Source organism: Myiozetetes cayanensis, unplaced genomic scaffold (assembly GCF_022539395.1).
Source record: "Myiozetetes cayanensis isolate MyiCay16 unplaced genomic scaffold, myiCay2020 scf1, whole genome shotgun sequence".
Taxonomy (NCBI): Eukaryota; Metazoa; Chordata; class Aves; order Passeriformes; family Tyrannidae; genus Myiozetetes; species Myiozetetes cayanensis.
Window position 1 is genome coordinate 1,045,853 of NW_026086604.1, and position 25,267 is coordinate 1,071,119.

Sequence of the window (25,267 nt, forward strand, 5' to 3'; positions counted from 1 at the left end):
TGCCATGGGCAGGAAGACCTTCCACTAGCCCAGGTTGTGCTCACAGCCCCATCCAACACAGGAATTTTGATAATCCCAAACACCCACAAGACATAGGAATAAATCTGGAAAGGATGTGGTGGCTTTTGAACAGATTATTAGAGAGTGACTGGGGGAAAGGATTGGGGATGGGTTGAGTAGCTCCTGCCCTAGGGATGGGTTCTGTAATCCCAAAGCAGTTCTGATTCTTGAGTCTTGATATACCAAATTAAAGGCTGCTCCCAGTGTTACAGCACATTTCAGACTGGTCTGGGGGACAGACTTGATCAGCCAGACTTCTGCATCCCCACCCTGTCTGGGAACTGTAGGAGCTGACTTTGGAGGGGGAAGAGGGAACAGGGAAAGCAGGCATGCAGCTGTCACGACAGGAGCTGGCAGGAATGATGCACATTTTCAGCTGTTATCAGTGCTCTTTCTCTGTGCATCAGTTTACAGGAACATCACTCAGCTTGGGGACAAGTGGGAAGAATAAGTCACTCTCTGTCTAGCGAGCCCTCCAACTCACCCAGCCTGGAACACCCACAGTCCCTTCCCTGGGCTCCATCTGGACTCTGCTTTTCAGGTAGAAGTTCCAAACCATTTCCCAAATCCCCAGCTAACACAGAAGCATGGAATCATGCAATGGTTTTGGTTGGAAGAGACCTTCAAGATGATCTTGTTCGAACCCCCTGCCATGGGCAGGGACACCTTCAACTATCCCAGGTTGCTCCAAGCCTCATCCAACCTGGCCTTGGACACTCCCAGGGATGGGGCAGCCACAGTTTCTCTGTGCAGCCTGTGCCAGGGCCTCCCCACCCTCCCAGGGAAGAATTCCTTCCCAATATCCCATCTAACCCTGCCCTCCTTCAGCTTAAGGCCATTCCCCGTTTTCCTATCACCACATAACCTTAAACAAATAAACAAATATCCTGAAACAATACCCTCCCTGGGTTAGGCTTAAAAACCTGCACATGGAAGAACTACAAAGACCCTACAAGACGAACAAGAGTTTCAAAAGTAATGAATAAGATGACTTTTTTTTTCTTTTTTTTTTTTTTTTTTTTTCTGAACTGCATCTTTCCCTGGCTCACAGGGCAGCCACTCAGCACAGCTGTGCTGGAAGGAGGACTGGAAAGCTCATTTTACCCAAGAACCAAAGTGCAGCTGGTTCTGGAACATGCCAGCTGCCAACTGCACAGCAGGGTGTGGGGACAGCCACGCTCCAGCGGTCACCGCTCCACAACTCTGATACCCCAGGCAGTCAGGATCTCCAGGCTGGAGATGCCTCTGTGCTAGGAGCCTGCTCAGAAGTAGGAAAAATGAAAGAAAAAAAAAGAAAAAAATAATATTAATTAAAAATAATAAACAAAACCCCCTAAAAATTTGGTGCCAGCAAAAAAAGCAGAACTAAGAGCTCAGCACGGAGCAGCGATGCCTTAAGATCCATAGTATGTAGATTTTTAATACAGCTTTTTAGCACTTTAAGGATAGAACTTTTAGCTTAGAACCTTTTGCACTAAATTCCAGAAATATTGGTTAGCTTTCCTCGTCAAGGATTTCAGTGGATAAAGATTTTTAGCAAGAACATCTGGTTTGTAGAGGATGTACCTTAAGAACATAACAGAGCACAGAGGTCTCACCAAGGCATTTGATGGCAAGAGTTCCCTAAAAAACTTTGTATTGAAATATTTAAGTTGTTTCCTGAGCTCAAGATGAATTTTCTAGGAGACCATCCAGGGTTTTCTGTATTTTTAAGTGAAAGAGGGAAATGTTAGTACTTAATGTTCTGTGTGGGACATTCCTGCTAGACCCGTTTTGAGGGGGAGCAGGAAGACAGGAACTGGAAGTGTGTGACTGCTGGGGGAGTTGGGAGGAGATTTTTAGTGAGTTTAGAAAAATAAAAAGTCAGGGAATTCTAGAGAAAACTTTTCAAGTGGGTGTAAAAAATCTTCCTGTGTTTAATTAGGAATTGGAGTTCCAACCCCCTGCCATAGGCAGGGACACCTTCCACTAGCCCAGGTTGCTCCAAGCCCCATCCAACCTGGCCTTGGACACTTCCAGGGATGGAGCAGCCACAGCTTTTCTGGGCAACCTGTGTCAGGGCCTTCCCGCCCTCCCAGGGAAGAATTTCTTCCCAATATCCATCTGAGACCCTGGAAAGAAAAGAAACATTTATATCCTTGCACCTGGATTCCTGGTGCCTTTGGAATGGGTCAGTAAAAAGTCCAACCCTAATGATTCTATGATTGTGTGAAAGGGAAAAAGGCACCATGGAAGAAAGGAAGAAAAGAGAGAAGAAAAGAAAAAAAGGGAAGGGAAGGTTTGAGAAGGGAAGGTTTGGGAAGGGAAGGTTTGGGAAGGTTTGGGAAGGGGAGTGGGGAGGGAAAGGGGAAAGGGAAAGGGAAGGGGAAGGGAAGTTTAAAATCCTCTATTCATGTGGGGAAACTGAGGCACAGAGAGTGTTACACTTCTTGCCCAGGGACACACTGGGCATCCACGAGCAGAGACCTGAATCCTCTCTCTCCTGTTGCGACAGCAGTGGGGCCAGGGAGAGGCAGTGTGGGGGGTGAAATCCAAGCATTCCCCTGGCTGGGAGGGGCTGGATGCCACGTCCCATCAGCCCTTGGAGAGGCTGCATTAGCAGAGCCCTGGCTCCAGAGCTCAGCTCCCGGTTGATCGTGTGTCCCTGAGTCAGAGCAGCATCTGCTCGGAGAGTCACGGCACAGCCAAGCAGAAAAAAAGGTCAACTGCTTCCCCCTGCTCCCCTCCAGGTTGGAAGCAGGGAGAGCACCGCTGATCCTCCCTGGGCTCATCACCCCCCTGATAATTATCCCACCAGGCCATGCGAGAGCACAACAGCTCAGCCCCCCCCGGGGCCAGCACATCCATCGCAGGAGAGAGCAAAGCCCAGGAGAAGCCACTCCCGCTCCCACCGTGTCCTGCAGAAAAAGAAATCCAACCAGCCAGTCCCTTTCCCCGTGACCTGAGCTCACCCCTCGGTCCTGGAAGCCTTATGGGCTGTGACACAGGCCCAGGCTTTGCAGGGAGGGGGCTGTGGCTTCCCGGGATGCTGAGGGCTGAAGGGGACACGGCGGAGGTCCGGTCGTTTTGAGGGGTCCGGGAGTTCTTCCTGCTGCGCTGATTCAATGTGACAAACTCATTCCTTCTGCAGCATTTAACCAAATGGCAGCTTCTGTCCTAGGCTGAGATGTGGCATTTGGGAGGGCAGAGCTGTGGCATTTGGGAGGGCAGAGCTGTCTCTCCCGGTGAGACCCTACAGCCACGTTGACCTGAGTTGGTAATGGGAGATGTTCAGTCCCTTCCTGTTGTCCTCAAGCTTTATGGGGCGACCTCAAAGGCGAACACACGACCTCAAACCTGCTTTAATCCTCTAATCCAACATCCCAGACCCTTTTTATCCACTGCAAATCACCCCACTCTGCACACCAGGGCTGCCTCTGCACTGCTGCACATGCATCACCTGCCCTTTCCCTGGGTGTCCATGCTCTGGGGAGCTGTGCTCATAGAATCATAGAATGGTGTGGGTTGGAAGACACCTTAAAGATCATTTAATTCCAAGCCCCTCTCATGGGCAGGGACATCTTCCACTAGACCAGGTTACTCCAAGCCCTGTCCAACCTGGCCTGGAACACTTCCAGGGATGGGACATCCACAACTTCTCTGGGCATTTTGTTGCTTCACGACCCTCACAGTAAAGAAATTCATCCTCTGGAGCACTTGTAATGACAGAAAATCAGGTGTCCACCTCTAAATGGCCTCCAAATCCCTACTGCTCCCAGGTCACCAGGAGCAGATCCAGCTGCTCACAGACCCAGTGGCCAGCAGCCAAGTTCAGCTCCTTGAAGCCCAAGAAATTTTAGGTCCAGGTCATTCCTGCTCATGCAGAACATCTGCTGAGCCCCAGAAAAGCATCATGGACAAACACCACACTCCACCCACCCCCCAGCAGGATCCAGGGCGTCCAACACTGATCATCACTGAAAATCTCAGGCTTAATGCCCTAAGGTGGACAAGAGCAGCACACCAGAGACAGATTTGAGCCCTGCAGGAAAGAAAACATCGTTTTACTCCCCGAGAGGAGGGAGAGCTTTGCTTTCCTCGGAGCACATTCCATCTGTTCCCATCGCCCACAGATCCGGCCACGCTGCGTCACTGCTCTGCCAAGCACAAGGCACTGGAGACAGGCTCCAGCAAGGCAAGGCTTAACCCTCCTAAATCCTGGACAGGATGGTGCTTCCAGGGCAGAACCAAACCGTGAAGACCATCCCACCTGACTTGGCACAACGTAGGGTCGGCAGCGCCAAGAGGGCACCCGATGAAGTCGCTTCCAACCTCCCTGGTGATGTTGGACCCAAGCAGGAATCAATGCAATCCATCTGGAAGATTCAGGCAGGAGAAGCAGGGAACACACTGGCTTGGAAAAGCAAAAGGGAAGGCAGCCAGGTTTGGCTCATTGCTTCTGGTCTTGGAGCATCCCTTTGTCACCAGGAAATCCCTTTCACACCCACAGGGGGAGGCCTTCAGCAGCAAAAGAGCAGGGAAGCTCCTTTGGGACTGAAACCATCTCTACCAGAGAGACCTGGAGTGAAAAGGGCAGAGGAAAAGCTGCTTCCTGTGCCTCTTCCTCCAGCTGAAACCTGCTTTGTTCAGGGAGGGCTCCTGCACCCCTGTTTAATGATCCACTCTGCATTCACATTTAATTAGAGGAATGAAAGAGCTAATTAACAAGATCTACATGAAAAGCAAACAAAAGGGATGGCTGGTGACTCAGATGCAGGGGCAGAGCCAAGGGCTGGGGCTTTGCAGGCAGCTTAACCAGACCCCAACCTGGCTGTTGCCAGGAGACACCTTCCACGTGTCTCCTTTCTGACAGCTGGGTGGCTGCACCATGATTTGGGCCACCTCGTGGATCCAAATTAAAACTCATCCCTGTTTTTTTCTTTCCCAGAGATCCAACCTGGCCTTGGACTCTTCCAGGGATGGGGCACAATGGGGGCTGGTGGACTGGGCTGTGTGAGCTGGTCCCAGATGTTCCTGCAGAGCGAAAATCGTGCGCAGTGAGGCCGAAAGTGCTGCCAGTGCTGGTCCAAACTGGGTGTGAGCAGAGCCAGGTGTGTCAGCATGAGCTTCCCCCTTCTCCCAGGGATCTCATAAAACCCAGATGAAGAAACATCTCCTCTGTTCTGTGAGCCAGAGCCCAGCTCCAAATGAGGATAGGCATGGGAAAGGGTGGGAAAGGAACTGTCCTCATGGCATCCTTGTGATAAGAGGTCGTGTTTGAAAGGAAGGGAGTGATCAGAAGGTGGGGAAAACAACGTCCAGGCAGGGACTGAGGGGTGCTCATGAAGATGGGGCAGGCAGGAGAATAACCTGAAGACTTGCTGAGCGTGGTGGAACAGGCAGATCTCAGCAACCACGAAATGGGAAACCTCCCAAAGGTTTAGACTTACTGGGGGCCTCTTTTTCAATTTTAATTATTGATTTCTTTGTTTGCTTCAGTGCTGTGGAAAGGTACAGCTTCAGCAGGAGGAATACTCTGGGATGCACACCAACACCCCCTGCCTTCAGTGATCTTGTTCTCCAGCCCTTAGAGACAGATCTCACATCAAAACCTCTCCTGGAAGGGGGATGGAGAGGAGCCAGCAAGGTCAGGTGGCTTTTACCAGGGATGACCTTGATACCCAAGGACACTTAGATTTGAGACAGGGACAAGGCTGCACTTGAGCTGAGATGCCACCCATTATCACCACTGATCCTCCAAATCGCCCATCAGTCCCTTTGCTGAAGATCCTGACTCCTTCCCTCTATTTTGGGAGAGGACAAAGTTTGCCCTCACACCCACCACCCACCTCAAGCAGCTCTTTGCTGACTAAGAAGGGAGCTCGGGGTGACTTGCTGGGATGTGAATGTCTCCACTGGGGACAGCTGGAATTAGTCACTGCGGAACATGGGACAAGGGCTGAGCTCCTCTGCTGCTCACAGTGAGGAAATTTAAAGCCAAAACCCCTCTCTCAAGGAGATCAGCAAACCATTTACTGGAGGGGCTGTCCCAGGGATAATAACGAGGGTTATGCTCAAACTGAGCCGGGAGAATGACACATCCTAAGACATCTGTGCTCATAAATGAATTCCTGTCGTTCCATGATCTGCCCAAATCTGAGCTTTCCTTCTCCTTACAGTGCTGTCAGTGAAGTTTTGCAAGTATTTTCTGAGCAAGAATTTTCACCTTGGACTCCCCTTTCTGGCCTCTCCAGCTACTTTGTTAAACCCCCTCCAGCTCTGCTGATGGAAGAGGGAGGAGTGTGGGTCTGTTATCAGATAATAACCTTGCCTTGCCCACTCACAGCTCTCAGATGGCCCAGCCATGACCAGGCAGAGCTCAAGAAAGAGCAGCCCAGTGTTTTCACCTCCAAAATTGGAGCCACGCAGAGGTTACAGAACCCTCAGAAGATGGAATGGAGACTTCTCCATGAGACAACCTATTACTAAGATCAACCTACTTGTGACCTTGTTCACCCTGGTGTAAAATCAGTGCCCTTCAGCTCTCAGCAGAGTGACCCCAACTTTGCACCTTGGCAGCTAAGGGTGAACTCTGGCTATTCCTTGATTTAGGATTTAAAAAAAAAAAATCAGCACTAGGCAGATAGCAAATGGAGTAATCAATGTGATGGATAGAGACATCCCCAGGGCACAAGATACTTTATCACTGAAGCACTGAAAACCTGCACTGGGTGACTAAAGATATTTTCTTTGTGCCACCCACCTGTCTCCTTCAGTGCTGGACACTCCCTCTCTTTCTAGTGTAAATGCCAGGGTGTCACCCTTTGTGAGCTGATGCTTTTCCTGAAAGAGGAGTAAATCTGTGACCCAGTTTAACCACGGCAACCACTGGAGTATTTATTAACTGTTATAACTATTTCTCTCCAGTCCTACCAAGAGCCACCACCACAGCTCGGGGAGTTGCTGGTGCTGGGCCCTGTACATCTGTTTGCTGAGCAAGTGCCAACTGCTCTCAAGATCTGAGTCAGAATAAACAAAGGAAAGAATAAATGGACGATAAAAACCACGTGCACGAACGCCTTGGCATCTTCAAGGTCACGGGCAGATGCAGGATCAGAGCTTCCCTATAGGGTTCCCTATAAGGTTCTGGACCAGCACCCTTAGACCCCTCCCATCACAAGACTAGAGCTAAACTGGGTGCAGGGGCCCATGTCACGCAGCACAGATGACACACTCAGAATATAAAACTAATTTCAGCTTGCTGCACCATAAGAAAACACCCACATGGAGTGAAGTTTCATCTAACATTATTTTTCTTCCTTTTTTTTTTTTTTGGCAAGAATACATAACTGGCAATACCAGATGTTTCACGGATCCCTACATTCTATCAGCTTGTTTGTCTTGGAGAAAAACAAGATCCAGTGCAGAAATGTGCAATCAATATTTGGGTTTTTCAACTCAGAAATACCAGGCAAGGGGACTGGTCCAAACTTTCCCTCTGCTTTGTCGAAAACATCATCTTAGATAAAAACAACCTGTTTGGTTTCCAGGTTCAGCAAAAGATTTTGTTCAGCCCTAAAGACTCACAGCCCTGAAGGGCCCTTGATCACAGAATCAGAGAATCATGGAATGGTTTGGGTTGGGAGGGACCTTCAAGATCATCCAGTTCCATCCCCATGCCCTGGGCAGGGACACCTCCCACTATCCCAGGTTGCTCCAAGCCCCATCAACCTGACCTTGAACATTTCCAGAGGTGGGGAATCCACAGCCTCTCTGGGCAACCTGTGCCAGTACCTCACCACCCTTATGGTAAAGAATTTCTTCCTAATATCTAATCGAAATCTACCCTCTTTCAGCTTAAGGCCATTCCCCCTTGTCCTATCACTGCATGACCTTGAAAAGTCCCTCTCCAGCCTCCCCATAAACTGGATCCCTGCAGCTCTGCTTCCATTTCCACCCACAAATCTTCTGGATGAACCCACTGCCTTCCTCTGCCTGTTTCAGAACCTGGTGCTCATCTGAAGGAACCAGTCCCTGCAAGATTCCCATGGATTTACATCCTGCTCCACAATACTGAGGAGCATGAGGGTTGTGGAGGCCCCGCTGGCTAAATGACCCATGGCTGTCATTTCTGTGTATCTTTCTAATATTTGTTGAAGAAACACATTAAGCTTTTTATTTCTCAGTCCCCTTTCAAGAACAAACAACCAAAAAAAAAAAAAAAAGAAAAAAAAGAAAAAAAAAGTGTGTTGTGCCTCAGGCAGCCTTTTTTATTACCTTACATAGAGTTAATGCAATAAAGTCCATTAATTAAAACATGAATATTTAAAATGGCTTTCAAGAATGGCAGCCTTATCTCACCAGAGGGAAGAAGAAAGAAGAGGGGGGAAAGAAAAGACGGGGAGAAAAAGTGGTAAAACACAAGAAAGGCAGGAGATAGTTCATTTTGCCAGAGGAGCATTCAATTATTTAATTGCTGAATTAATGCTTTGTCCCCAGGTGACACTGGATGTTCATTCGCAGCGAGAGGATCAGGATGGGGAAAGGTAGGGAGGGAGGGAGCGGGGGCGAAGGAGAACTGGTGGAGTTTTAATTAAAATGTGAGGTAGACAAAGCTGTAGTTTCTGTCAGGGTTGCCTTTTGAAGTGAGGATGGTCCTCGAAAGCACAACAGCCACGATTCTCCTCTGCACCGAGGCCGCTCTGACACTCAGAAGGATCAGGGAGATGCAGCTCAGCATCCCGACGTCCCTCAGAGTGACTTTGCTCATCAAAAGCCTATTAAAGGGTCTTGGTGTGGTGAGGAACAGCCCTGAAGATGGAAAGCTGGAGAGGGGAATGGGAAATGTGGGAGCCAGAAGCAGATGTCTAAGTGTGCAAAGATCGCAGAGGTCTTTTCCAACACAGCTGATCCTGGGATTCTGTGAATGAATCTGCACGTGCTGCAGGGGAGCTGGTGCACAGGTACCCATGCCTGGGCTGGGATGTGGGGAAGGCAGGAGCTGGAGCAGCCAACAGGCTCCAAAACCACAAGCCTCCAGTGAAACTCCCCCAAAAACCAGTGTGAATGCTGCAGGCAGGGGGAGATGCTGTAAGATCTCTCGTTGATAAGCCACACATCAGGCAGTGGAGAGAGAGAGAGAGCTTGGAGGAAGAGCTGGTGGTCCCTGGGAGTGGTTCAAACCACCAGTCACACAAACACCAAATCACAGAGTACGCTGAGTTGGAAGGGAACCCACAAGGATCATCACACCCAACCCTTAGCCCTGCACAGGACCACCCCCAGGAGTCACACCATGTGCCTGAGAGTGTTGTCCAAATGCTTCTGGAGCTCTGTCAGCCTTGGTGCTGTGACCACTGCCCTGGGGAGCCTGTTCCTGTGTCTGATCAAAGCAAGTCCTTGCCTTGTCCTCTCAAAATGCCAAGCCATGCAGATTGTCCTTTCCCACCAAGCCATCAAGCCACTCTGGGGAATCCATCATCAGTGTGCTTTGGCTCTGGGGGGAATTAACAGCAGTCCTACTTCCACGGGAAGGATCCCACAAGTATAAACAAAGCCAGCTTCTTCTGAAATGCACCATGAAGCAGAGATAGGCCTCATGGCACAGTTTGGAAGGAACAAGGAAAGGATGAAGTGTGAGTCAGCCTCCTGCTCCTGCAGTGAGTTGGCACTCTGTGGGCCTCCAGGGACATGTTCTTGCATGGGGAGCAGCATGGCCTGTGTCTCTCTGCCTGGTGTTGGGGCTTCCCATGGGGGTCTCAGCTCCTGGAGACGTTCACAGGTGTGTCCTGAGTGTCCCCACGTGGCTGTGGGGGTTGCAGGGGTGTGGATGTGCAGTAGCTGTGCACGTGAACACATTTCCCACATTTCCAGACCCATTTACATGTGTATGTGGATGCACCTGTCCAGAAAATATCTAGGAGACCCAGGGGGGTGCTGGCAGCAGGAAAGTCCCAAAGGCATCGGTGGAAGATGAGGGTTATGAAGGATTTGTGTAGGAGCAGCACTGAGAGGAGCTCACTGGGATGGCTGCAGTGGGGGAATATGGGACTTCACGTGGTAGGAAATTTGGTTTCATCCTTTCCACCATTCACAGAGTTTGGAAGGAGATGACCTTTAAGGTCCCTTCCAACCCAAGCCATTCTGTGAGTCTATGACTCTAATGCATGGGAAGTAGCTAAATTTCAGGCCAATTACAGAAGGTAAGCCCAGAATTTAAAACCTAAACATGGGAGAGGAGTGCTTGGGGAGGCCAGCAAGGCTGAACATCTCATTTCTGTGGTGCTGGTCAGCTGGGTTTAGATGCTGCATTGCTGGATTGTGATGAAAACACCATGAACCCCTCCAGTGTGAATCATCCTGGCACAGTGATGCTGGCACTGAACCTGGCTCTCCACGCTTTGGTTGTGCAGCATCCACAGACTGAGTGGATGGCTGCCCATGGACCACAACCTCACGGGGATGCTCACAAGTTACTCACTTGAAGCCCAGGAGAGCTCCCTGAGACAAGTTCTTCTGGAGCCTGGCAAAAAATGCACAGCACAGCAGGAAGCTTTGTCCTTCAGAACATTAAAATGAAAAATAAATAAACAGCCAAAGCCAGCAAAACAAAGAAAGGAGGAAGAAATGGTCTGAGGAGGAGAGGATTTTGGACAGAAATTAGTAGTCATCTGTTGGTTTTGCTGGTGCAGATGCCTCTTTAGTCCAGCTGCAGAGAGATAACCTAGTCCCAATCCCAACCAAGTCCCAGTCCAAACCAAGAGCAAACTGGTGCCATCCAGCACTGCCACCATCAAGCACAACTGCCCAGAGAGGTGGTGGATGCATTTCAGTCTCTCACACCCCATCCCTGGAAGTGTCCAAGACCAGGTTGGATGGGGCTCTGAGCAACCTGGGATAGGGGAAGATGTCCCTGCCCTGGGCAGGAGGGCTGGAACAAGATGTCTCTAGTGGACAACCTGAACCTGCACCATGGCATGTGCCCTGCAGTGCCTTTCTTCCACACCTCTACTTCTGACCACGGGGCTGGCAGAAATGGGATTCTGTTCATGGTCTTGGCCACAAACAGCAAGTTTAGTCAAGTTTTTGGAAGGGGAAAACAAAACTAACCCTCAGTTTCTCCAGCAGGCACATGGGATGGCATATAGACCTGCACACAGATCTCTGAATAACACCTTCCATGTGGATGGGATTAATCAGGTAGAGCAGATTAAACAGGGAGATGTGGTGGAGCCATCACAGTCCACGTCCCATCCCAGCTTCCAGCAGATCCTGGAGCAGAAACCCTGTGTAACTCCTCTTCTGCACCAGTCCCAGGGTCTCAGCAAAAGTTCAGGGGCCAATAACCTGCATTTTGGTCCTTCAGTCCTCAGATTAAGGAGAAGAACCAGTAAGAGTAGTGAAAGCACCCATGGTCTTGGCTTTTCCTCCTGCTTTCAGTACCACGTGATGAACTTCACTGTCTTCCTCTGGTTTGGGCACCTTCAACACAAAGATGCCCAAACCCTTGTCCCAGAACTAACAAACAGGGGTTACTAACAAATGCCATCCAGAAAAAGAGCCCCAACTCCAGACATCCAGACTGGCAGAGATCAGGGAATCCCCCACTTCATCCAGGCAAGGTGACAAAGCCAAGGACTTGCACCAAGAATTGTGTTCCTGCCATAGGACACAGGGAGGAATCAGACACCTCAAACTGCCCCAGAAACAGTGGGACCAAGCAGACAAAGCCCCTGCCAGGGCAGCTCATTTTCTTCAGGAGGCTGGAGATGCAGCTTTCAACCTCCCCCCCTCCTCACCGCCGAGGTCCCTTCCCTTCCCTTCCTTCCTGCTTCTAAACACCGGGAATATCCCAAGCCAATAACTGTTTGTTTAATGACACGGACCACTCAAGACCTATTGAGAGCATTCAGCTTAATGAGGTGTGTGGCAATTATTGCTCTATCGAAACCACAGCCAGGGAGCACAAAGAAATATATTTAAACTCAACAGATCTGCAGTTCTGATGTGCTAAAGGACGTCCTTTCCTTTCCTTTCCCAGCCTGGTTGTCTCACCCTGCTGAAGGATGAAACACAGGATAGCAGTATCAGATTCCTGCCTGCTTTAAATGCAGGAAGAGATTGTGCCAAAAGGAGATTCAATGACTCGAGGTGACATTGTCAGAGCCACCCCAGGGACACACAGTGGCTGAATCCTCCCCAGGTTAAAGATATTGGCTGAGAATCCCAATCCAGTTTTCTAATCTATTTATCCCAAGGACTGTCCTGGAGGATGTGGGACTTACAGCAAACAGAATCAGCACAAATAGATTGTCAAAATTGCACTGATTGTAAGAATGGGAAGATATGGGAAGAGAGAGATGAGCTGCAGAGGGGTTAGTCATGCTCTGGAAGAGGTGTGAAATCTACTGCTCTGCCCAACATGGAAGGAGATTTCTGTGGCTTTGAGCACCCAATTCCACTCCCAGAGTACTCATGGAAAAGTCACTGCTCCCAGCCTGTTAAAGATCAGAGAATCACAGAATGGTCTGGGTTGGAAGGGACCTTCAAGATCAGTTCCAACTCCCTGCCATGGGCAGGAACAACTTCCACTATTCCAGGTTGCTCCAACTTCCTTTCAAGGAAACCTGGGAGAGGTTTGTCCACCATGAGAGATGGGATCCACCACGTCAGAGAGCTCAGTGCCAAGGAAACCCATGGAGTTCAGGCACTGCAAAGGTGGATCAAACACCATGGCTCCAGTTTCTCTTAGAGATGTTTTCCACCTTTCAGCCCACTCCCATCACCTAAATACATCAGATATTCAGGGAGGGCGGTGAAAAGGGTCAGATATTTAGTGTGGGTGGTGACAGTGCGCAGGAATCCCTCTGTGCTCCCTCCCTCTGAGACCTCAGCAGCACCATCCTCACATTCAGCGGTTATAGCTGTAAAACCACAGATGTGACGATCCTGAATCTGGTGTCTGTGTTTCCCTGCATCTGAATTTCACCCTGTATCCCCCACAAAACCTTCTGGAGCAGCTGCTATGGGTCCTGAATATGAGAGGATGTTAAACAAGAGAAAATTAAAAGACAAAAAAAAAGAAAAAGGAAGACTGGAAAGCTGAGCCTTTCACTAGGCTGCCACTCATTAAATTATCCGTAAAAGTCCCCTCTTTGCAATAACGGGAGTAGTTGCCTGTGAAACTCCCTCAGCAACTGGATGTAAATTCCACCTTTGGTCTCCCCGCTACAACAACAGCGCATTGAGATGGTAATTGCTGATGTTCCTGCATTGTGACCGTGTCCACGAGCTGCTGGGGTTCACAATGGAACCGATCGCTTCAGTTTGCTCGATTTAGCCCATCCCACCTCCATCCAGCCACTTGCATGAATGGAGTTAGTGCTGGAAGCGGCACAGACACCGGGAATCCCTGCCCTGTCACTGTGAGACTCCGGTGCTCCTGTGCTCGTCCCTAATTCTTCCTGGGATCCCGTGATGGGATGTGTGGGAACACTTCAAAGCTGCACCAGGGAAGGGTGTAGGGTGGACATTAGGAGGGGTTTCTCTACTGAGAGAGTGGTCAAACACTGGAACAGGCTTTTTAGAGATGTGGTTGATTCCCCCTCGCTGTCAGTGCTTAGGAAATACTTGGACAACGCCATTAATTAAGTTTTTGGTCAGCTCTGAAGTGGTCAGGCAGTGGGACTAGATAATCACTGCTGGTCCTTTTCAACTGAAAATATTCTATCCTATTGTATTCTATTCTAATTCTATTCCATTCCATTCCAACCGTAGGGCCTTTCACTATCCCAGAGGAAAGCAGTGGGACAGGCAGGGCTTGCACAGGTCACGGAGATCCAAGTGTTTAAACTGAGTCACAACTCACTTATCAGCACCCAGGAAGGAGTTACCCAGACTTGCCTCTTCCATGAAACAACTGCCTTTGCCCTTTCCTTTGGCTGGCAAACCCAAAACCGAGGCAAAACCAAAGCCAAACACCTTTCTCTGCAAGCTCAGCTGCTGTTTGGGCCCGGGGGACTCCTCCAGGAGGAGCAGAGCATGTGTCATAAGGAGCTGAAGATGTCGAGAAGAGTTTTGAGAGCCTGCCCCTGGGCGATTACTCACAGATCTTTATCCCTCTCTGAGCTTTCAGGGCCACTAAAGGCTCACCTGGAACACAGGAAATGACTTAGCAAGTTGTTTCTGCCCTGGGGGGACGATCAAGGGGAGGGGAGCTGTGCCACACAACAGGATTCCTGCAGCACGGAGGATGGGAGTCCATTTATCTGTTTCCATGCCTCTGGCTCCTCTCCCACACCACAGAACCCATTCAGCAGCCACTCAGCCCCAAGTCCAGGCAGGAGCTCAGCCCTGCTGAGGAGACATCATGTTTTGACCAGCAGAACTTGCCAAGCATGAGGCAAAGCTTCCCAACAGTGACTGAACCCTGGAGGATGTGTCCTGCAGTGAGAATTTCGTGGAGTCCAGCCTACTTGATGCAGCAGAGGTCAAGAAGTGTCTATAAATGCTCCTCTAGATGCTATGAGACACTTTAATCTATCAGACAGAGGTAGAAAAAAACGTCTAAAGGCTGGAAGGTGAAACATCACTAATGAAACAGAAGTGAAGTGATGAGCATGTGTGAGGAAAGAGGGTTTGATTTTGCTCAGAGCAATGGGGACAGCAAAAGAATGGGAAAAAATAGCAGAAAAGGCAGGAAAATCCCCAGAATTTCAGTCCAGCAGTATCTTGATACAGTTATTCATTCATCATAAAACCCCCTTCAGCCTTGGACCCACCTAGTTCATCAAGAAGCAAATATTTTATTTTGGGGAAAAACATTTAGCCCTGTTTTGCAGCAAACACCTTGGATCCCTCCAAGGCAGGGAGATGAAGAGCAGAAAGACCAGAGCATGCTGGTTATCTCTCTGGGCCACCAAAATGTGACAGCACTGCAAGGGCCTTCCAGGAACAGATTATGTGGAGACAAGACTAATTAGACATTCATTAAGTGCCTAACTCAGCACAGCACTTAAGCACACATTTAACCTTCTCTCATTACAGGGTCTCATCACCAGCCCTGTTAAAGCTCCAGCTCTGATTACAGCAGAGCCAGCTCACATCAGGCAGGGTCACCAGGACTTTCAGGCTGGTGAAGTCCCCATGCCCAGCATTTCAGGAAGTTTTCCTTCCTTCAGTCCCCTGGTCTCCTACCCCAAAGCTATTCCAGGAAAGCCAACTTGCATTCCAGAAGGAAGCCTTCCTGCAAGCTCCTGCAAGGAGGGAAGATGTGAGGGATGGGCTGTTGGTGCAAATATATTTCCGATCGTGTTCTGCTGGTCCACAGTGTAACAAAACATCTCCTGCCACCTCTGCACCCTGAGGAATTCTTCTCACACCCACCACTGCCTGCTGTAACCTCTTCAGCATCCGTGTGGGACAAAGAGAGCAAAGAGGGTCCCACCAAACGCAGGAAAGCAAATTTGGAGCAGTCTCTCCTAACCTCCAGACGTGGAAGAATAGATGCTGCACATAAGACAGGGTCACTTTGGCAGAGTTTCTCTGGGAAGTCCCTCATAAGTGAGCACAAGCATCCCTGTGAACCTGAACCTGGTGTGAAATCACTGCCCATGACTGAAAACAGACTGGGTTTTGAGTGTCCCAGTGGCTCTGGAGCAACAGGATCCTTGGAGCAAAGCTTTTCACAGGGATCTCACCCCCAGGCTGTGACCCAAACCACGGCTGTGCCCAAGGCAACATCCCAGGATAGATTTGCACCCACTCCATTTGCTTTGGAAATATCCAAGGAATAAAAAGGCACATTAGGAAAAGTCAGGCTTCACGTTTCAGGGTGGTATCTGGGAATTCACAGGATCAGGGTTGGGGTTGGAAGGGACCTTAAAGATCATCCAGTTCCAACCCCCTGCCATGGACAGGGACACCTTCCCCATTCCTTATGTGCCTTCAGAGTCCTCAGAGTGGATTAGCACATTCACACACATCTACACTTGTTCGAAGATGAAAGCGTTAAGACAGGCCCAGAAACAACAAATGACTCAGAAAGCAGCAGGAGAGGGGAAAAAAAAATAATAAAAAAGCTTGTTGGGGAAAAAAAAAAAAAGCTACAAATACAATCAGAACAGCAATGACTGCAATAACCAGCATCAGCACTTGGAAATCAGGAACCCTATCAAAATATTCCACCCACCAAGTGCTGTTAAGGGATTGCTGACTCCCTGTCCAAATTGGATCTCGCCTCCATCTTCCTGATCAAGCCTTTGCATAAATCAAAACAGACACAGTGACAGACAGAGCAGCACATGGAGAGGCCTGGCCCCCTGCAAGCATCCTCTCTGTGGGGATGGCAACCCACCAGTGGAGATGATAATTCTGTGTCTTCAACATGGAGCAGATGTGAGCAGCCAGCAAAAAAAAAAAAAAAAAAAAATTATCTCCACTCCACAAATATTTGACACCCAGAAAGGATTTTGATTCGGCCACCTCTGAGCCTCTTTCATATTTACTTGCTGGGAACATTCAGGCACTCGAGCTGGGCTAGGAGGGATCCTCACAAAAAGCCAATATTAAGCCTGAATGCTTCAGGATTTGCTGGAAATCTTATTTCAAATTTCACCTTTGGTTGCAGGGAGAAAGGTCACACTGCTGGGTTGGAATGCATAAATCACCCAATCAGCAAACCCAAGGCAGGGCATCTGACTGAACAGGGCTCTCATCACTCCGAGGAGGAAGCAGAGGTTCTGCTCCTCACAGGCTGCTCACACAGGAGAAAAGGGGCATTGTGAAAGAAAAAAAAAAAAATAAAAAAGCCCAAAATCTGGAGAGCTGTGTGCTCAGAGCAGGGGAGGGAGGCAGGGCTGAAGAACTAATTTGCAGGATTTATGGCTGGGCCGTTTGCCTCCACGTATTGATTCACAGATCAGTGAGAAACAAAACCTCCCCCAGAACACCCTGACGGAAGCACAAGTACCTGATCACACACTAATCTCTCTGCTAATGCCGGGCTGCAGTTCTGCAGGAGAGTCACACTGCACAGCTTGGACCTGTGCCTGGCCACCTCCTTCCTGCTGCAAAGCCAATTTAGCCTCTTCCCCTCAACCCTGAGGAATTCCACCCTGAACAGGGGCGGCTGCAAAAGTCAGGCAAGAGCCCCGAATTCCATACCCAGGCAGATGCCAACTTTCTGCTGGTGGCAGAGGGCATTTCAGTCCAGCACCTGAAGGAGATGAGACCTTGAGGTGAGGACCAGTGAGGGCCTGAACCTTGCTGAGTTGGAGGCTCCATTCCCTGCCACCCCAATTCCTATTTAGCATCACACCTCTGCTTTACATAGCTTGTGAGCTGGCAGGTGGGGTGGGAGCTGAGAACAAACACATCAGGGCAGACCTGACACAGCCACTGAACAAAGAGCTTTGCTTTTGGACCCCCTGAATCCCTTCTGCTTTTCCATGGCCGTGTCAGAGGTGTGGAAGGAGCATTTCCCTCCCCAGACCAACGCCTAGATCAGACTTCAGGATCACCCCACCTTTATTTACAGCCCTTTTTTGTCATGCCTCTCCCACCTCCCCCTTTCCAGCCCACACCACACTCAAGATCACTGATGGGACATCAATGAAACATCCAAGGAATGAGCCCCAGCAGAGACACCAAGTAACCCCATGGAAGCATCGTGGTGGAAAGGGAAATGAAGCTGGGAACAAAACGAGTGTGCCCTTCTGTTGCCACACCCTTGAACCAGACCCCAGAATCGAGTTTTCCCTAGGAATTAAAATGGGTTGATGGGGCTGCTGAGTGCAGCCTGCCTCGGGAGGGAGCTTGGATCCTGCCTTTTCTAGGACATGGGAAAACTGCTCACCCTCAGGTGAGAGAATCTCAGAGGCTGCAGGAGTAAAACAAGCAAGGCACAAGCCCCGGGAATGAATGAATGAAACAATTTGGGGTATGTTTAGCGGAAGTTGTTTTGCAGCTGCAGGCTCAGGCTCCTAAAGAGGGTTACCTGGCCTGCCTGTCAATTAGGAAGTTAGGTTTTCATGCCAGGCATCCACAGATACAGACACAGAGGTGATGGGGACAGTGTGAGACCCGAGAGAGCAGAGCCCAACCCACCCTCCCTCCCCAGCACCCCCCGGCCACCCTCCACTCACCCGGGAACTCCGCTCCGTTGGCGTCCTTAGGGCTGCTCACGCAGTTCTCCAAGTAAATCCCATCCTTGTAGCAATCCTCCTTCTTCCTGGTGAACCCCAGGACCTCGCTGGCCTGATCCAGGGCCTCCCCTCCCGAGCAGGAGCACGGGGTCTGCATGATGCCGCAGGGGTGGGAGCTGCTGCTGATGGCCAGGCAGGCGTCCAGCCACTTGCAGAGCATCTGGCAGGCGGCTTTGCTGGGGTTCCTGTTGCCCACCACCAGGTACTCCACCGAGAAGTCCCTCTCCTGAGCTTTGGTGGGCTTCCACCGGGCGGGCCAGGTCTCCACCCCCGGAGGGGCCGTCTGCTTCATCTGCAGGAACTGCTTGTTGGACTGGAGGAAGGCGAAGCGCGTGGAGCCGTCGCAGAGCTTCAGCACGTCGTCGAAGCTCTCCATGCCCAGGTAGGTGCGGGTGGACTCCAGGAAGGAGTCGAACTGGTAGGTGCGGATGTGCTGGTGGTCACATACGCCGGCGGGCTTGAGGATCTTCATGTACAAAGTGTACCTCCGGGGGTCGGGGTTCTGGATAATCCAGGAGCACAGGGACGAGTTCAGCGGGAAGACGGCGAAGGAGGAGAAGTACCCAAAGAATTTCCCTTGGACCAAAGTGGTGCAGGGAGTTTGTGCCAGGTCCAGAGCGACCACGGTCCACACAAAGTAGAGTGGAGACACCAAAAGCAGGTTCAGGGCAGATCCAATGCTCCTCATCCTAGGTCTCTGGTCCTCTGGAACTCAAAGTAAATGTCAAGCAGGCGCCAGATCCTGGACATAACAGGGACCAGCTTATAGGAAAAGCGCGAGTTTAAGAGGCTCTGGATCCGAAATCAAGCCAATCCTCCCATGTCTGGATTTGAGCTCCCTCCTGTGGCCATAAAGAACACCTGGAAAAAAACAACAACAACAGGGAAGGGAAGGAGGAGGAGAGAGAAAGAGAAGAGATTTGGGATTTGGGGTTTTTGGTGGTGGTTTGCTGTTGTTGTTGTTGTTTTTATTAACCCTTTACAAGGCTGAGAATCCACGCAGCATCCCCAGTCCCAGCACATCTCGCTGGGAGAAGGTGCAGTCGCACATCACCGTCCCCATGCTAAGTTTGGGGGTGTCCCCATCCCTGGGATGTCCCAACCCCCGTGGGGGGCCCAACAGTGACTGGTGCTGGGTATAAACATATCTGTGTCCTGCTTTCTCCGTGCCCTCTGCCCGTGCAGACGCCTCTGCTGAGCCAAGCAGTGAATTTTAACCATCCCCCCAAAGCAAAAACACCAATGATCTCTGGTTTAAGGAGTTTCCAGCCCTCTCCATCCCACCAGGAGCCAGCTCAAGGCAGAGGGTGGGCTCAGCACGGGAAGCTGGGCTCTGCCTCCTCCCTTCCTCCCTTCAGCACTTGTTTTTAGCTGCTTTTTCTGTCACCTTTTCTCTCTCCTCTCCACCAAACCAGTGCAGGGAAGGGACTTGTTGTTTAATAACCCAGCCCTGAGGCCAGACAGGAGGCTGGAAGGAGCTGTGCACCCAGTACAAGGAAAAAAAGGCAATAGAGGCAGATTTTAGGTCTTCCCACATCAGGCAGCCGCCTGATCACCTTTCACCCCTGTGTGCAGGACACCCCAAAGCCTGTGGTACTGTATTCAGGCTTGGAGCATCTACAGAGAGTGAAAGTCCTCCCTGCCAGCTCCAGGACCTCCTTCAGCCCCCAAATCCCTTGAGCAAAGGTAACATCCCTCCTCCACTGACCTGTGGGACTCAATCCCTGCAACCCTTCGTAGCCAAGATCCCTCTTTTTAGCTCTGCTGCCCAGACCCCTGTGCCCCCTTCATGAGAAAGAGGCTCTTCCAGCCCTCTGTAAGTCTCCTTCTTTCTTACCCCAACAAGAAGACCCTCCAGTGCCCCCTTCCCTCCATCTCCTCTCTTTCCAGGAGAGAAGAAAGAAGGGGAAACACAGTCAGTATCAGGACTGCCCCCATTTTGTACCCCCTCCCCATGCAGTGACCACCCCCAGTTTGGGGAGGGGGCCTGTTAAAAGCTGCAGAGATTGACAGGCAGGAGGGGCAGATGGACACACAGCCATGGTACCTTTTCCTTCCCACCTTCCCAGCCTTTTGCTTTCCTGCCCTCTTGGCTCACCCCAGGTAGGGAAAATCAGGAGTTTCCCCTTGGGTGATGCTTACCCTGCCTCTGCAGCACTTTCTCACACCACCCTTCCTCAATCCTGCCATCTCCCACCCCACCCCAGGCTCTGCCTCCCCAGACTGCAAACAGAGGAAGCTTTCACAGCAGCCACACAAAATCCCAGCAAATCTACAACTCAGGCAGAGCTAAATCCAGTCCCAGGAGAGACTGAAAAATCAGAAATGAGAAGCCCACAGACCATCTTGTGCATCTGGGAAGAGATAAGAAGCCAAATGCATTGCCACGTTCACCCCTTGGTTTCTCTCCTCATTCTGTATCAAAGATTTGTCTCTGTATCTCTCCTTTTCTTAAAAAAAAAAAAATCCTTTTATTTTGGGAAGGAAAGGGTTAGGTAACTCGAAAGTCAGATCTGCTATTTGCAAACTGTGTTTCATCCCAGCTTCAAATCACTGGAGCCCCTGCCAGCAGATTCCTGAGTGTGTGTTAGACCTGACACTAATCAGCATGGAGTCCAAATGCATTTGCACTTAAATTTTTTACAAGTCAGATCCCCACTCCTGACTGGTTTGCAGCCTACAAAGCTCCACAGTGCAAATCTCCCCCTGCCAGACTCCTGCCTGCCTCCAGGGCCAGATTTCAGGGATGAGAGTAGATGTAAAGCTGGTCTTGCTTGCAGTGAAAACAACAGGCATCAGCCACACATCCTACAAATTTCCAGAGAGGCCATCCTGGTTAGCAGGAGGGGTTGCCTGAAAATGACTGTGAATGCTTTAAATATCAGATCTGTGAAGTGAAAAGCTCTTGCTCTGTCTGAGACTCTGCAAGGAGCCACTGGTTGTCCTCTCTCTCTGCAGGGCAATGCTGGAGCAGCTCATGCTGTTTCCAAGCCTTTGCAAAGCCAAAATCTGTACAGGCTTCACACTACTGAGCCAGGCAGGGATCATGGAATCATGGAATATCCTGAGTTAGAAGGGACACATGGAGATCATAAAATGATAGAGTGGTTTGGATTGGAAGGGACCTGAAGGATCATCTAGTGTAGTCCCCCCGCTATGGGACACCTTCCACTGTCCCAGATTGCTCCAAGCCAGATCCAACCTGGCCTTGCACACTTCCAGGAATGGGGGCAGCCACAGCTTCTCTGTGGGGAAACTGTTCCAGTGCCTCACCACCCTCACAGGGAAGAAATTCTCTCCAATATCAAACATAAACCCGCTGTCTGTGAGTTTGAAACCATCGCTCCTTTGTCCTCCCACTACATGCTCTTGTAAATAGTAACTCCATCTTCCTTGTCACCTTAACCTCTGGTCCAGGCAGTGAAGAAACCTGCTTTTCCCAGTTGGAAGCAGGAGCCAGCAGTGCCTCCATAGCAACAAGATCATCAGGAGGAAGGGTTGGCTCTGAAATCCAGTCCCTACTGCAACTCCAGCACTTGGGATTCAGCCCAAGGCTCCTGCCCTGCACAAACTCTTGTTTTTCTCACCGACCAACCGACCAACCTGCTCCCCTGTGAGGGTGTGGTGAGCACAGAACACCTCCCCCTCACTGCCCCTCCCTGGGAAAAGCACCATAAAAGCCAAGAAACTTTATCTGAGCGGAGCCGATAATGGGACGCCGAGTTCCCGGTGTTTGACCTCAGAACTGATCTCCCCTCAGTGCAGCCCCATCTGGAAGGTTTCACCACAAGGAACATGAACATATCTCTTTCTCCTCCAACTAAAATCCTTGCTCAAGTGGGAGTCTTTTCTCAGAGCACAAGTGGAGAGGCAAAACCCCCCTCCACACCCACCTGTCAGGGAGGGAAGATGCAATGGGCACCTGAGTGGCTGCTGCATTTCAGCAGAGATCCATCTTCTGCACTTTAATCCAAAAAAAAAAAATCCCAAGGGGGACATATAACCATAGGCTACAGCCTGCAGCTGTAGTGGGAAGTGATATTAAATGCATGAAAAAACAGATTATTCCAGTGTTGGAGTTCACGTTCCTATGGCACAGAGTCAAATTTGTCCATATTCCCATGGCTGTTGTCAAAGTGAGTGCCTAGGTAGCCTGGCTATTTCTGGAATTTTGTCCCATCCTTTGGCTCCAGTTTGGAGGAAATGCCACCTCCCTTTCCCTTTCCTTCCAGTCCTGTGCCTGGTGGATGTGTCTGGCAGAGTAAAGCTTGGGGACAGCGGGTGACCTTGGGCTGTCCTTTGGCTGCATTTCTCAAGGACAAACCAAAGGACAGAAATATCATTGTCTTTGTGTCTGTGACTCTGGCAGAGGCATTTTGTCATCCCAAGGAACTCACAGAAAGAATTTAGGTCCAAATGGTCCTTCTGCCTCGGTTTCCTTGAGCAGGTGTTAGAGGTGACGAAGAAGGGGATCATGAGGAGCTGTGAACCCCCAGCACAGCTCCTGCACCTTCACAAAGCCCTGATAACTTTTTCTACCTCCTTTCTGAGCATTTCCCATCCCACTCTGGCACCCACTGGAGCAGGCTTGGATCAGAAACCCAACCTGAGACAGACCACTCACAGCCTCAATCAAAACCAGGCAAGGACTAAATCACAGGTCACACCTGGCACCTGCTCTGCCCAAGGGGTTTGGGCATCCAGTTTGCACCAGTCCCAGTGAATTTTGGAGCCTGCAAGCCATGGAATCATTAAGGTTGGAAAAAACCTCCAAGATCATCAAGTCCAGCCTTTGTCCTAAGACCACCACGGAGGGCTGTTTGGTGGGGGACATCATCTTCCTGCAGTAATGATAAATCAAGATGATCCAGGTCTGAAGCTGGGAGGTTTTCCACCACTCTGCTTGAATTCTGCACAACTTTGCACGGTCCAGGCACACCCCACGCCCTTCCTGGGGATTCAGGCAGCATGGGATGTGTGAGCAGGGAACAGGGTGCGTCCTGATCTTGCCTGAAACTGCCTTCACCCTCTGCCTGAATAGTCCCAGATTCCAATTCACCCTGTCCCACCAAGACCTTCCAGATGGACACTGCTGTGTCCAGCTGTGCCCAGCACGGGGATTTCAGGTCTGCCCAAGCAGGAGGAGCCCAGGAGCTCTCGGCAGTGCTGGAATGTGCCCTGCTCTGCAGAGTCTGTGCATCACACACACTCCTCCCACACGGGAAGGGCAGCGACCCCGGCTGAGCCTCCACCACCTCCCTCGGTCCTGCTCCTTGGAGCAGCAGCCTGGATGTGGCCAATGGAGGGCACTCTTAGACATGCACACAAACACGCACAACCACTCCATGGCAAAAAAAAAATAAAGAAAAAGAGGGAAAAAGATCAAAATGACTGCAGAAAGGGGCATCCTTTCCTACTGCTGCCTGTGGGACCATTCCCAACACTCTCTCCCTGATCTGTTCCTGCTGTCTCAGCCGTGTCCCAACTCTCCTCACTCTGTCCACTGGCTCTGGATGTGCCACTGTCCAAGATATGGTTCCCTCTGCTTTTCCTTTTCCTGACCTTGGTACATGGCTGACATCCCAGCAGGGTGAAAACCACTCTCATCAAGCTAATCCTCCTTTCCTGGGGCTTCCCATTTCCCTGTAAGAAGGTCCCCAGGCATCAAACAAAATATCCCTTTTGCCAGAGGCAGAAAACTGCCTGGCCCTGAAAAGCTCAGTCCCCTGCCACCCTGAGAAAACACAGGAAAGGAGTGTTTGCTCTGTCCTTATTCACAAGAAGCTGCTAAAAGGGGGGTAAAAAAAATGCTGTAACTGCTTGGAAATTTTATTTCTGTGATGGGAAAAAAACAGAGTGGAAATGGCTGGGAAAACACAGCGGCATCTGTGAACTGACAACACACAGAGGAGTCGAGGAGGGCTCAGACATGTGTGGTGTCCCTGCCCATGGCAGGTGGGGTGGGGCTGGATGATCTTTAAGGTCCCTTCCAGCTCAAAAAATGCTGTTAGTCTATGATTCATTTGCAAAAAAACACGTTTCTGCTTGGACCTCTCACATCCTGGAATATTTGCTGCACCACTGTAGAGTCTGATGTGCTGCCCTCTGCTCTGCCTGAGTCTCCTGAGTGCAGACAAAGCCTGAATCTCACCTGCCTGCCCTGTTCATAAATTAAATATACACAGCAGCACCCTTTATCCCCAATTTCTCTCCACTCCAAGCTGCAATGGCATCTGCTTTAGGGGTAGACTGCAGCAGATGTGTAACAGCCTGCAGGAACAGCATGAACAGGGTGGGAAATGTTTGATTCTGTGATGGGGATTGGCTTGTGGGGCGGAATCCCAGTCCTACTGCAATTTTTAAAGGCTGGAAGAGGGGATTTGGGGAACAGGCTGAGAGGTGATATCTAGGAATGGATCATACTGGAATGCCCCAAGAGGCTTTCAAGCACAATGAGGAAGTTCCAGACCATCCCATTTGTGATCTTTTTCAACACTGGCCAGAGGGGAGATGCCATCATGGGGATCCAGAGGGCAGATTTGAGTCCTGGATTTGTGCACACTCTGAGTTAAGCATCTCTGCCAATCCATTGCTTCAGTTTTCCCACCTGAAAAGATGGATGGAAGAAGCATCCCCTGCTTTTCTCTAGCTCTCTGTGATCTGAAAAGCCCCATCAAAGTGCTGGAGATGGTAATGCATGTCCAACCATCTGGGATTTCATCCCAAAATGAGATTAACTTAAAGACCAAGGCCTCTGCTCCAGATGATGTTAATTGTAGATGGGCTCAAGGCTAAAACTCCCAGGTTTTAGCAGGTCAGGCTCAGTCCGTGTCTCTGGGTGATTTTCCCAGTGAGTTGGGATCAGGAGACAGCTGAGCACAAAGACTGGACCTTAAAATCCAGTAAAACCTCTGGAGAGAAAAGCCTGGCAGACAAGGAGGGCCAGATGTGCTCCATCTGCTCCCAGATGTGGCTGCCCCAGGGAAGGGGGCCCAGGGCTCTGCAGCACCTTCTGCTGGGTCCAG

The 25,267-nt window shown here is 50.3% G+C and overlaps 1 protein-coding gene across 15 annotated transcripts in view; it reads right to left on the reverse strand.

The window, feature by feature from the left end:
* The window catches only part of ADGRB1 (adhesion G protein-coupled receptor B1), a 285,060-nt gene that overhangs the window by 186,851 nt on the left and 72,942 nt on the right, over positions 1–25,267 (reverse strand). For all 15 annotated transcript variants that reach the window (XM_050313265.1, XM_050313255.1, XM_050313372.1 and 12 more), the window contains one exon: positions 18,183–19,103. In XM_050313265.1, coding sequence (XP_050169222.1) covers positions 18,183–18,930 — 748 coding nt within the window. In that variant the 5' untranslated portion in view covers positions 18,931–19,103. The remainder of the gene's footprint in view (positions 1–18,182; positions 19,104–25,267) is intronic.